The sequence below is a fragment of the Amphiura filiformis genome, chromosome 16, assembly GCF_039555335.1.
Source record: "Amphiura filiformis chromosome 16, Afil_fr2py, whole genome shotgun sequence".
NCBI classification, from domain to species: domain Eukaryota; kingdom Metazoa; phylum Echinodermata; class Ophiuroidea; order Amphilepidida; family Amphiuridae; genus Amphiura; species Amphiura filiformis.
In genome coordinates, this window is record NC_092643.1 from 20,110,137 (window position 1) to 20,124,128 (window position 13,992).

The 13,992-nt window shown below is 36.4% G+C and overlaps 1 protein-coding gene across 1 annotated transcript; it reads right to left on the minus strand.

Annotated features, from left to right (window-relative positions):
* Positions 1 to 794: 794 nt before the first annotated feature.
* On the minus strand, positions 795 to 9,264 carry LOC140135704 (uncharacterized). Its single transcript, XM_072157299.1, has 3 exons — positions 6,453 to 9,264; positions 3,541 to 3,608; positions 795 to 2,317 (listed from the first exon to the last, which is right to left on the minus strand). Exons 1-3 carry the CDS (start codon positions 9,235 to 9,237, stop codon positions 1,304 to 1,306), a joined length of 3,867 nt encoding a protein of 1,288 aa, XP_072013400.1. The 5' UTR covers positions 9,238 to 9,264; the 3' UTR covers positions 795 to 1,303.
* Between the last annotated feature and the right edge of the window lie 4,728 nt (positions 9,265 to 13,992).

Here is a 13,992-nt window from a genome sequence, read left to right on the forward strand (position 1 = left end):
TAACTGGTCCGAGTTAATCATTTTGAAACCCATACACCCCTGTATTATGGCTTTACATCTTCCACAACTGCAGGGGAGTGAGTATTTCAGGAAGTTGCCCAATTGTATATTCTATATATTCAAAATTCATACTTCCCCTGTGGATGATATTTCCAAAATCTTCCACAGGGGGAGTGTGGATTTTAAATGGAATAGCTGTTGCAATTATTGACACACCCATTTATTTTGTGGCCCTATTATAACAAGAAAATATAAAAGCAGAGATCTTCTCTTAATAGCCTATCCTGGCAAAAGTTGTCCTTTTTTGAAGTCTTAAAAAGTGTCACAAAAAGTGGACCAGTGTAACATTAAATACACAGTCAGACCTAAGCCTAAATAAAGACTTCAAAAAAAGAAATTACTCTTTACATTTGACCTTACTTTGACCAAAAGTATTTAAAATGGGCAATTCATCAGAATCGTCATCATTATGAGCCCAGTCATGCATGAAAGCCAGGCCCGTACGCAGGGGGGTGCGACCGCACCTCCCCAAATTTGCAAAAGTATACAAAAAGTCCCAAAATGTAAGAATTTGCGAGCGTAGCGAGCAAAAAAATCAGGTTTTTTACGGTTTTGGGTCAAAAGGTCCAAATTTGGAGGAAAAGTCCACTTTTCACAAAAATTGCACCCCCCTTTGGAAAAAAGTCCACTTTTTCAAAATCAGCACCCCCCAAAAAAAATCCTGCGTACGGGCCTGATGAAAGCACTTGTTGGGTTCAAATTCTCATTGTTGGTATAATGCCAATTAATTAATATTGGTCAAAATAAGGTCAAATGTAAAGGTGAACTTAGTTTTTTGAAGTGTTTAATGCATTGGTTTTATTTCTATAATACTGTTTAAGAAAATGCAGCAGCATAAGAGGCCAGTAGCCCGTTTTAATCGAGTCAAATTTGCAGCCTGCAAAAAACTTTTACGCTATTTTAGCCAAAAATCAAACTTGTCTATCAAGCAATTCTGTTCTTTTCCTGGTAAATTAGAGCCATGTGGTTTTTAGGTTAAGGGCATCATGCATTTCTGAAGTGTATATTTGTTTTAAAATCTAATATTAATAATATCTGATCGGACATTTCAGAAATGTTTGATACACTTGGTTTTACATATTACAATGCTTAAGTTGTTGATTTGAAATCCAAGTTGTCGATATGCTAAACTATTTGAGTTTCAAATCAAAATTGATGAGGATCGACCATGGTCCAAATGGTTCTTGTGAATTTTGACTTATATCTAATGAATGCTTCATATTAAGACTAACTGCTACATTGATCATGTTGAGTTCAATGACACAACATGTGTTATCACTGGCATCACCTCTTTGAAGACTGCTGAATTCGGAACCTCCATGGTATTATTGTTAATTAACATTGGATACTTCTGATCATCACTCCCTACTTTTAGAGATGGATTCATAATTTCATGAGTTCCCTCATTCTCCCGATTCATACATGTCTTATCCGACACATGACCATCATCATTCATAATCGATACCCCTGTACGAACAGCAGAACTAGTGTTGAATTGTTTTCTCCAATGTTTATGCATTTTGCCCAACAGTTTAACAAATTTCCTTTTCTTCTTCAAATCAGATGAATCACAATCTGAACTGATAAGTTCCACACTTGTGACTCCACCGTCATCGTCTACTAACGAAACCCGACTAGAGACTAATCGTTTTCTCTTTTCACAACCAGTTTTATCCGTTCTTCGTTTTCTCTTCCCATGATGCAATCTTTCTACGAATCTCTCCTCATATTTGGCGCTAACAAGCTCAACATTAGATACCTGTCCATCAGCGTCCACCATTGTAAGCTTGTTTGTTGTAATAGCCTTTTCATCTGGCACTGGGTCAGTGACCTCTGATATCATCTGAGCGAGTGATGCAAAAGCATTGCGGTCCGAGCAAAGTGAGTCAGGTCTAGATTCAAAGGCACTGCGGTCCGAGCAAACTGTGCCAGGTTTAGATTGAAAGGCACTGCAGTCTGAGCAAACTGCGCCAGGTCCAGATTCAAAGGCACTGCGGTCCGAACAAACTGTGTCAGGTCTAGATTGGAAGCTGTTGGGGTCTGAGCAAACTGAGTCAGGTGTAGGTTCATCTGGAGAACCAAGATTGGTGTTGATAGGGGATTTTGTTGGGAGATAGGGTCTCTCATGGCCACAATGTGGTGCCAAAGTCAGACTTGGTGGAGTTGAAGACATTCTGTTGGATGATGTACCAGAAATCTCTCTTGGAGCAGATGTGTGGTTGTCATGGCTGCTTTGTTGTTGTTTATCATCAGCATCCTGCATAAATAATAACAAATGAAAAATCTGTGTTGAAGGTCAGTCAAGAGAAATCATGTCAGTCAAGAGAAATCATGTGAAACAGGATACAAGAAAAGTTTGGATATTAGATTTATTAATATGATGATTCAATATGCTTTATATAAAGGCAAGTTGGAGCCTTCAGGCCCAGGCCATATTATGTGTCCAGTTTTGATCATTTTGCTTAAATAATACACTTTATTCTGCTTGGTAGTACATGCCAAAGGAAATCATTCAAGGAAAACTACTGTCCAAATTTATATTTCCATATGTATTGCATTTATGTATTGAGTTCTGACAAATAATAAGTCAAAACAAAGGTTTTTGCTATTTCCCCCACCAGGGAAATATCATGCACATTGGGGGTAAACCCATTGAACATTACGATATGAATAATTGAATATTATCATGTATTTGGGGTATTTTCTTCATCTCCTCCAGAATAATGAACTTTCAGTGCTTGATGACTCAGGGGATGACAAGAGGACAGACTTGCCAAGATTTGGTCAGATTTGGTCAGGTCACATGATTGAAATTGGGTTATTCAACTTTGGCCACACTGAATCTTGGACATCAGGCATCTTATGTGTGTTCAAAAGTCAAACCACAAGTGGGAGTGGTAAAGTCCTGCTTATGTACATGAGTTCTATTATATATTCTATTCTGTGTATTTCCTTGAGGACCTTGTATGAATGTTATGTAGTTTCATGAAGCTACTTGCAATGGTTTTCATCCAATGAAGGAAGGCGAGAGACGTGGAAAGGTATTGATAGATACTTTGCCGCCACTTGGGGGGGGGGGTTGTGTCAGCCAAATTGTGGGGGAAGGGAGTCTGATTGAGAAGCAACAACCATTTTTCAGATTTTTTTGATGGAAACTTCCAAAAGTTAATTTTGATCGGGGAAGTTGCCTGATTCTTATGTCTCAAAATCTCAATGACACTATATGCATCTGTGTGTCAGGTAGAGTATGAATAACCAGTCGGTCTGAGGGGCAAAAACAGTAGCAGTACTACTACTACCATACTAGTTATTTATTTAAAAAAAGATCTTATTTACAATGAATTTTCAGTTGCTCTATCCAAATTTTGAGACTACAGGAGCAATCTGTCACCCTCCCACTCTGAACACACACCCGTACAAACTCTGAAGATATTCCAAATGTAAAACATTATCACACATTCATAACTACCTATTCCCTACCTGATTGACAACATGGTTGCTGAGTTCTGCATCTTCTACATCATCTTTGGATTTGTTAGCATCCTTATCTGGAGATGAAATACAAATGAGATTGATTACAATAAATTGTCACCACACTTTTGGTGAAAAAACAGGGCTCTACATTATTGTTATTTCACTCCAGAAAATTGATTTCAATTCTATTCAAATTCAATTCTTTCTACACCTGGAGTCTTGTTATTCAATTCCAATTCAATCCACCTTGTTTTACAATTAATTCAATTCGATTCCAATTCAATTTTTCAATTTCAAAATCATTTCAATTCAATTCCAATCCAATGCAGTGAAATTAACAGCTAATCAATTTCAATTCAATTCTGAGCATTCATTTCAATTCCAATTCAATTCCAATTCCAATACAGTTGCAGTTTGTGTTAATTGACCAAAGGCACACTGCAAAAACTGTGTCTAGAGATTGAACATTTTTTTGTCCTCGATTTGTAAACACATGTAAAATCTAAACACAAATTTCAAACTTCAAAACACCAAGTGTTTAATATAAACACAAGGCATCAAATTTAGACATCATTACAAATCGAGGACAAGATTGTATCTAGAATGGTGTTTAATATCTAGACACTGTTTTTGCAGTGCAAATTTTAGTACCAATTTTATAACACTTGAGTAGGCAACATAAAGTCAAAATCAAGTAAACTACTTGTCACAAAAGCATTTCAACAGAAGATGATTTTGTCATGTTAACTCACTTTTCACTTCAAACAATGCGAGTGATCCTTGACTATTTTATGCAACTTCTTAGTTCCTAGGTAACTGACTTCCTAATATTTGTCTTTACTTCTTGTCCACCATGCACATTAAAGATATCAAAAATCAAGCTTTTGATACTATTACATAGCCCCTAACTGTCTCCTGCTCCTCCTAAGATTTTACACCCAAAACCCACAAATTTTGAAAAAGTGTGAAAAACCTGTCCAAGATATAAACATTTTCTTTAATGGTTTTCTCACAATTTGTTCAAATGTACATTGAGCATAAAAATTAGGAGCTTGAGAAAAATAGGGGTTTTATGATTAGTGCCAAAAGTTTTAGATCTTTGGCAAGTTGGAGGGGGATCTCATACTCACATTTTCGATCAAGCAATTTAAAACATTGGAAATGCTAAGAATCAATTTGCATCATATTAGAAGATATCAGCATCTTTATGAACATAGAACCTATAATTTTTCCACATGACAAGAGAGACAGTAGATATTCTTCTAAAGAAAGATTAAGAAGAACTCTAAAAAAGTCTTAAAAAGTTTAACTATACCTGTGTTTGACTTGATATCATACTTTTAATTTTCTTCAATATATGTGTATTTTATGCTATCAGTTTTAAATGAAAGCTTTCCAGAATACTTAGTTGCAATATGTTTTGTAACACTATTGATGCTAAATTTTTAATGTATGTCTCTTGTGTGAAAAGACCTGGAAGTGTACCAGAATTCAGAATGGGGGAAGGGCACTTTTTACAGGTGGAATGATCTGGAATCACAGACATCTGCTTGTGAATTGAAATCAAAGCTGAATTTCATTTCAATTCCACTTCATTCTTCATCACTCAACATGATTTCAATTCCAATCCAATTCAATTCTTCATTGCTCACGATGATTTCAATTCCAATCCAATTCAATTCATGCCCAAGCCCACTCATTTCAATTCCAATTCAATTCCAATGCATTGAAATGAAAATCGCCCAAAATTCATTTCAATTCAATTCAATTTCAATGCATTGAATTAACATTACATTAGACCCAGGTCACACAAGTATAGGCCTACTTTTTCACAATATTGCAATAAATGGAACGATAAATGCTACCAACTAATTTGCATATTTGCATAATTAATTAGCATTTATGCAAATTAACTCATTCATAAGCAATTATGCCAATTAGGGGTAAAATAGGGTAAAATGACAAAATTTGATATGCTTCATGTGCACTGACCCATCAATACCAAAATTTACCAAAATAAAAAAATAGTGGAAATAATAGTGGAAATAGTGCGAAATTTACCATTTTTTGCATTGCATGCCAAGCGCCCCAGTAACACTAAATATGCTTATCCCCTAAATTTTAATGCTTCTGCTGTCACTGGATGGAAGGTGTATGATATGAAATGCAGTTTTGCAAATAATAAGCATAGTCACATAATAGCCCTGATCATCACACGTTAATTTAGGCAACCATGGAAGTACTATACTAAAATGCAGTAAACCTTTGACGAGCGCGTATTGTAAGGATACATCGCATATTTTCTGCGTTGCACGCACTTGTCTCTGATTGGCTGCTGAGGCGATCTGTTGTTGCCGAGTGGAAATTTATGAATGAACTGTGCGCCGTACGCGTTGTTAGCGCCGAATTTGCAACATCACGGTAGTCGCGCTCGTCAAAGGTTTGCTGCATTTGACTATAGAGAGTACTTCCATGATGCAACAAATAATAAACTTAAAACTTGCACATGGCTAAAGGAAGTCTTGAATATTTTGCTTATTTGTACTGGAACTCAAAGACATTTGAAGTGGAACAAAATGCTACAGAACCGTCGTTTAACAGTGCAGTTATGATGTTATATACATTAAAAACAGTGGCAGCGCCAGTTAAATTTTTCGGGGGCATGGGGGGGCAAAGTGAATTTTAGGGGGAAATCAAATTTTGTGCAAAATAGCTGCAAAAAGTGAATATTTATGTAATTTTTAGTTTTTACTGGGGGGGGAAGAGTTCTAACCGGAGGGCATTTTCCCTCATGCCCCCTGGCACTGCCACTGATTAATAGGAAAGGTAATCTGTCAGATACAAAAGCAAGTTATTATCTTGGTTTTATTAAATTTACAATTATTTGAATAAAAAGGATGAAGAAAATATACACTTACAAAGTTGATGAGTTGATGATTCCAGCAGACTAGCAACCAAAGGGTTTCCATTCATAATGTCACAAGTTGCATGTCGGTTGCCATGGAAATGATTTGTACTTATTGGTTGGTTTCTAACAGGTTGACATCCTGATTGGTTTCTAACAGGTTGACATCCTGATGTATATATAGATGTCAGCTTTGAGTTTAGAAGACTTGTCGTCTCCTGGCTTGAGACTTGGATTTTGTCATTATGACTGGTCATGTCAGTACTGACTGGAGCTAAGGTAGAACTTAATACTTGACCTAAAGTTGTTGCACTTTGGTTGTCATGGTTACCGTGATTTTTATGGTTATCTTTGTTAGTCCTCTTCTTTCTTTTAGGACTGTGGTTTCCACTGTTGAGTCTGACATGGCGGAAGATATGGGGCATAGAAGAGGGTGCAGGTTGATCTGATTTGTTAATAGTAGGACTTGTTTGGTCTCCACATGTAACATTGTTGGAATGCATAGTCCTCTTCTTTCTTTTAGGACTGTGGTTTCCACTGTTGAGTCTGAAATGGCGGAAGGTATGTGGCATAGAAGGGGGTGTGGGTTGATCAGGCTTGTTAATAGTAGGACTTGTTTGGTCTCCACCATTGCTGGAATGCAGTGCTGTGCTGCAAGCAATTGGACTTGGATGATTTGGCTGACTAGTAATGTGTCCCATTGGTGGAAATAGTTGCTGGGGTGGCTGAACCATATTTTGATATGGATTATATGGCCCTGGAAAGGCATAGAGAGGAACAAGCATAGGTCTGATTAATGGCTGATTTGGCTGTGACTCGCAACTGGTAATATGGTATGTCCTGATCAGCTGCTGATTTGGCAATGATTTACGGCTGGTAGTATAATCCGTCTCTGGTGTCCTGATCAGCTGCTGATTTAGCAGTGATTCATGGCTGGTAGTACTGTCTGTCTCTGGTGTCTTTATCAGCTGCTGGTTTGGCAGTGATTCACGGCTGATCGTTCTAGTGCTTGTTTCTGGTGTTCTGGTCAACTGTTGATTTGGCTGTATCTCGCAACTCGTAGTACGGTTTGTTGCTGGGGTACTAATCAGCTGCTGATTTGGCCATGAATGTGATTCACGGCTGGTATTACTACTTGTCTGATTTGGCTGTGATTCACGACAGGTGGTACCGCTCATCACTGGTGTATTTTGTGTTTGGGAAAATATGGGTAACTGCTCAGGTAGAAAGACTCTTTGAGAATAGTCAACAGAAAAGTTTGGTATTGCCTCCAAGTTTGCATGCACAGCAGGAGAGCATGTTTTGCTATGATGCATTATAATGTGACGTTGCAGGATATCAAAATAACAGGTTCTGAAGCTGCAATTGGACTGGCATTTACAAACATATGGCGCTTTCTTAGTATGGAGAGCCACATGCTCCACTGCCTCGCTGATTGAACCCAACTTGTCTAAACAATATGGACAGAAGGAAGAATTGCGAGATTTCATCTCTTCCAACACGACTAATTCCGTCGGAGATGGTTCATACTTGTAATCCATGTTTGCCAGTGGGCACCAGTGGGTAGTATTTCTTTTCGCATTAGAGAGATATACTTTTGTGACAAGTGCAGATGTTGTCCAGCTGCCAGAGCGTCTTTCCCTTGGATGTAGGTGACCGTGTGGTACCCTGTTGACTGGACATGGTCCTGTATAAGATGCACCTGTCTGATTGGAAGATTTTGCAATCTGATTGCTATTAGCAACATTCAGAATGCTTTTCTTATCGTTAGTTTGCTTCAGACCATCACCATTTGCTGGAGGAGGTTGTATTTTAGCATCATGTTTATATTGATTAGTTGCCAAACTTTCAACTTTTGTAATTATTGGTAGATTTCCATCAGAGCATGTTGAGGTTGGGGAAATATGTAATGCCTGGTCTGTTGAAGAAATTTCAAGTTTTATATCATCTACAGAGGATGGAATTTGTCTCTGATCATCTTCAGTATTTGCAGATGCAGTATTCGGATTGAGGGCGTGGCTAGTAGATACTGTTGGAACATTACCTGGTTCAAGATGACCGTTTACAAAGCTGCTTTTTAGTGCAAAAGTTGTTGCCATGGAAACGGGTGTAATGTGTTCTGTTCCATCCCCATCTTTCGCACATGATTCAAGATCAGAAAGTGCATCCGGTACAAGAATATCACCATCAAGTTGATCAATATTCATTGCCAAATCAAGAAGGGATGTGGATTTCCCTTCAACGTCGACAACATAATCTGTCAATTGTTTAAGATCTAACTGAGTTGATGACTCCACACATTTATCTCTTAATGGTTTCAGTTGATAATCTTTTGCCACATCAAGACCAAGTTGTAGATGCTGATTCCAGTAAGATTTATCACCCATATGTGTCATAAAGTAATGTTGAGTGACTTCTTTTAGCTTCTCAAACTTCTGATTACAGAAAGGACAATGAAGAAACCCATCTGCATCTTGGATGTTTGACATCAGCATCTTATCAAGTTTATTCTTATCATCTCGATTTGTGTCATCTTCTTTTGTCATTGGATCCAGATTTTTACTCACAAACCCAGGACCTTTGGTAATTTGAGCTGACTTTGTAAGCTCATCAAAAAGGATGGATTTGGTATTCAGTTCTCTTGGCACTTGTGATGAGTCGGACATATTGGCATTTTGATCACACTGGAAAGATGCTGGTTTTGATGATAGTTCAGACAGTGAATCTTTATGCTTCATTTTCTGCTCAAGTAGAGAGTCCGTCCAGGAATGAGGGAAAGGGACCCTTATTTCTGTCATAATGAATGGATCCTCTTCAATTCAGGATTGATTCTGCAAAGAAATAATAAAAGAAGAGTGTTTTACAATAGAAATTCATTTTTATAAAGCAGAGGAATATCAGTGATGGTTGTGGGCTTGTGATACAGAATGGCGCTCCAAACTGGTAAAAATATTTCTTGCCAAATAAATTGTTAATTGTTGATCCCAATTTTGCTTGCCCAGGGAGCTCAAGAATCTTCAAAAAAAAATTTCAATGCACACATATTTCTAGAAATATTAATACTTCAAGAAGTTACAAAATTTGGTTCATTATCACGCAAAAAAAGACAAGAGGGATGAAGTAATTCGCTAATTTTAGCAACATATTATATCAGTACACAAACAAATTTTGAATGGTTCGCCCAAAATATTTTTATCCTCTTCCGCCCCCCCTCCCTTCACTAATTTTGGCAACATTATATCAGTATACAGTCATTGAATGGTTGACCTAAAAAATGTTTAACCAGAGGCATATTTTGGCAAAAAACAAGGAAAACAGCAGTGTTGGGAAGTTGGTTGGTTGGGTAGCATGTGAGTTACATATTTAACAAAGCTTCACAAACTTCACATGTTTTTGTATTTCTACACCTATGTAGTCTTATAGATATATTGCCATCTATAGGAAGAGAGCCTTGACTATTACGGTACTTAAGTTATACTCTTCAGCATCATAAGTCTATCTAAAAATCAATTGTACCATTCTCTCCTCTCCAACTCTCAAAATCACCTTGACACCAGACTTTCATTTTTGAGGAGCTCAATAGCACCAGAGCTCCTACAGCTCTCCGTAACAACATTTCAGGAGTATGATTTACGGAGCTCCTCACTACTTGAATCCCTGTGTTTTAATATTAGATATTAAAAGATTGAGCTCCTTGTTGAGGACCTAAGTAAACTCAGGAGAGTGATTAACAGAGCTCCTGCTATTTTCTAAAATGAAGGCCTGAGACACTAAACTTTCTTAACCAATCAGCATTCACTAACAAATGATACCATTACACATCTCTCTATTGTTTCAGTGAAACATACATACACAAACATACTTCTCACTCCTCCCTTCATAGCCCTCAATCAGCATTAAGTTTATTCTTAAGAAACCACATTACATTATAAATGTTAATTTCAATGTTTTCAAGGAAAACAAGACATTACAATGTAGCTATAGAACAAGTAGGGCATTGTCATCATGTGTGATTTCACAAACCGATTAATTATGACACACATCTTTTATGTCCAAGATTATGAATAGCAAAAGTTGAATAACTCAGATGATCCAAATGCAATGTGACCAATGACCATTACTCATGTTAGTCATCAAGCATAGGAATTATCAAAATATAAGAAACCTGAACAAAGCCATAATTATCACGGACAATCATCATAAATAATAATTAATTAAAACAATTACTAATTAATAAGTTCAATCAAAACAAAATTACTGAAAAAAGTTGAAAGTTTTGTACTTTTGGGTTCTTAAGGCTGACAAGGTCTTAAAAGTGGGGGGAGGGAGCAAGGGAAGGCATCCCCCCATATTTTCTTGCCTCCCCCCCCCCCACACACTTTTATTGCTTTGTTGTCAGCCTTTAAAATCTGAAGTTATACGAAATTTAAACATTTGTGGCAATTTCACACAATATTTGTTGATTTTGACCCCCTTGAAAATCCGACTTCCCCTCCTCATGCCCCAAAAAATTCCTTCCAAAGCACATAAAATTTATACTAAAATTTATACCAAAACCATAACCCTAATCCTAACCCTAACATTAACCCTAATCCTAACCATAATCCTAACCCAAATTTTGTGTAAAATTACATGAAAGATTAACCGACCTTAAGGGTAGACAAGGTATTGTTGGTCGAAGCGACCGAAAAATCGATTTTCATTATCTAGATCGATATATTATTGAAAATTAACACATTGATGTTTTGCAAAAGTCCATTCTACAAATCGTATACTTTGCAAACTTGCTTAATTTATTGTTGTTAATTAGTTATGTACATTTTATAAAAGTGTTGTTGTTTCAGCCCTCTTTACAACATAACTCAAGAACCGCAGCACCTATAAAAGTATATCTGTGATATTTTAATTCTTCTACACGCCGCTATGAATTGAGCAATGCAGTTTTTGCCAAAGCTCACTACCATTCGTAAGATGCTGTGAACTACCAAATCACAACAGTTTAAAATAAGTAATAACCTTAAAGTCCAAGATATAGAGATCCACCCAACAGTTAAGTTTATTCAAATGCAAAGTCATCAATAATTACAATTATGAAGAAGTCGGAATTATCATCCTACTGATTTTAAAAAACATAATTCTCTTACATTAACCTATTAGCCACAGTGTTTTTAGGGACCGTTCACAAACACTTGTAAGGGGGGGCCTGATGCAAAATTTTTTTATTGGGAACATTTTCGGGGCCCCCCCTTTACAGACCTCGAAAAATTTTTGACATGAAAATTATGGGTCAACCCCATAGAAAAGCATATAAACTCAATTTTTCCAGGAAAATGTGTGGTCATTTTTTTCAGGCCCCCCCCCCCTTAGGAGGGTCAAAAAATTTCAGGGCCCCACCCTTTTTGCATCAGGCCCCCCTTACAAGTGTTTGTGAACGGTCCCTTAGCCAAAAGAGAAAAATGCTAATAATGATGTCATAAATGTAGTGACCAATGAAATACTAAGATGGAATTTCCAAGATTTAGAACAATGATGTCTTTTGACCAGAAAGTTCATATTAAACTTGTATAAATTGACACAAAACATACATTAAACAACAAGATGTCTTAGATAATGACTTAATTGAGACGAAGATTAATCATCCTTGAGTTCAGGAATACAAAAAAAATATATATTAAAAGGGAATCTTTTTGACGTCATAGTAATCTCTTTCCAAGGAGAAATGACCAAATAGGACAAGGAATGTTCTGATATCATCACTTGAATTGTGGTAGTTTATTATATTATTCACTATCTTCAATAAAATGTATAATTATGCTTAATTAAGCTTGGTAGTCATATTATCCATCAAATAAACTGGGGCTATCACATTTATCATGTTTATGTCCTAAAAAAATTGTTTGATTGGCGTACCATAAACACAAAAAAATATAGGGTAGGTAGGTAGTGATTTTTTTTTTACTTTTAAAGCTGGAAATTGCATTTGATAAAGGCCTTTTTTTTTCTTTTTTTTAAATTAATTTTTGGTTTTTTTAAAGGAAAAAGTCAGGGTCAGGCCTACTACCAGTTGAAAATTGTTAAGATGGACAAAATTCAGTTGAAATTTATACAATTTGGCCTCAAATATGAAAATCTTGTTTGGAATGCCACAATCTTCAACACCTTTTCCATTTTATGGATAAAAATGGTTGGATCTCAAAATTGCTTGTGACCTGTTGAATTTGAGTGGACTTCACAGTCTTCCTTAGTGGGGATGTACATTTCAAATGGATTTAGTCCAGTGAGAACCATGTTGTGATTTCAACAAAGTTCTGAGCTGATTTATTTACCATTCAAATCGTCATGTTTTTGGCTCTATGTCTGATTGCCTGGCGCTATGGGGGTCAAAATCATCAATGTGCTCCACAGGTGATGAGTTCAACCTGCTTGTAGCGCAGCACGATATATATTCAAAATTGTTTTCACCTATTGCTATGGTAGTTAATCCGCCAGCATATACAGGGATATAACATTCAGTGTCTAGCACTGCTTTCCAAATGCAAAACTTTTTAAGTTTTGCATTTGGAAAGCAGTGCTAAAATAAAATAAAAAATAAATAAAATAATTAAAATACCTTTTCAATTTAATTCATTTAATTAAAAAAATTTTAACAGAAAATAAAATTATTAATAACATCCAAAAATGGGCAATTTCGAGCCTCCTTTCCCAAAATTGTCCGACTCCTTCGCTCCTGGAGTATTGAGTTTAAATCATGACACAAGGCCTGTAGTGTAGGCAGGCTTTGTTTTGCAAGGGAAATTTTCTATATGTGGACATTTTTCCTACAAAAGCTCACTTTAATGCAAAAAATACAGTACTATAGGCCTATCCATCTAAAAAAGATTGAACTTTTGTAGTCTATTTGTCCCTTTGTTAACTTTTCTTTTTACTTTAGACCTTCTAGGCTTCTTGATACTTTTACCACCTTACACTAAAAAGTACACTTTTATGTTGATTAGGGTGGTGGGAGAACTGGTGTGTTGCACCACCTACACCTACCCCGATTTTTGTTGGGAATATCCCAACGCCACTGCCGCAGTGCCCCTTTTGCAAGACAAAGTGTTGCCTATACCAACGTGTGCACATCACACCAAAACACACCAGTAGTTGTATGAAATAGAATAAAATTATCAAATATGAAATTTGTCAATTTACATCAATATTTTATATCCAACATTTATATATGGATTGTGTAATTTTATTAAAAATTTGTATATATCAAATTGGTTCAGAAATCTAAAGATTAAATTGCAACTGATGTTTTGATATGATGGGTCACAATATAGCAGTAGGCCTAGTCTTTATCATAAACAATGACATCTACGGACCATAGAGTGGTTACAGTTACTGGAACTATATAGCAGTACCTTTAAATTTTGATCTATCTGTAGTATAGAGCTGTACTATCTGAAAATATATGTTAACATGTAGACTCGCTTGCCACAATGCCAGTCCTATATATGCCGTGCCTATGTATTATAGTTAACATGGTTAATTTCACATACCTGGTACCTTTA

Bases quoted from the DNA above. Each gene is read 5' to 3' on its own strand.
- LOC140135704 (XM_072157299.1), bottom strand. From the start codon at position 9,237: ATGACAGAAATAAGGGTCCCTTTCCCTCATTCCTGGACGGACTCTCTA. The intron at 3,609-6,452 runs GTAAGTGTATAT...TTTCATCTCCAG, and splicing joins ATCATCAACTCATCAACTTT to ATAAGGATGCTAACAAATCC. The intron at 2,318-3,540 runs GTAGGGAATAGG...TTATTTATGCAG, and splicing joins GCAACCATGTTGTCAATCAG to GATGCTGATGATAAACAACA.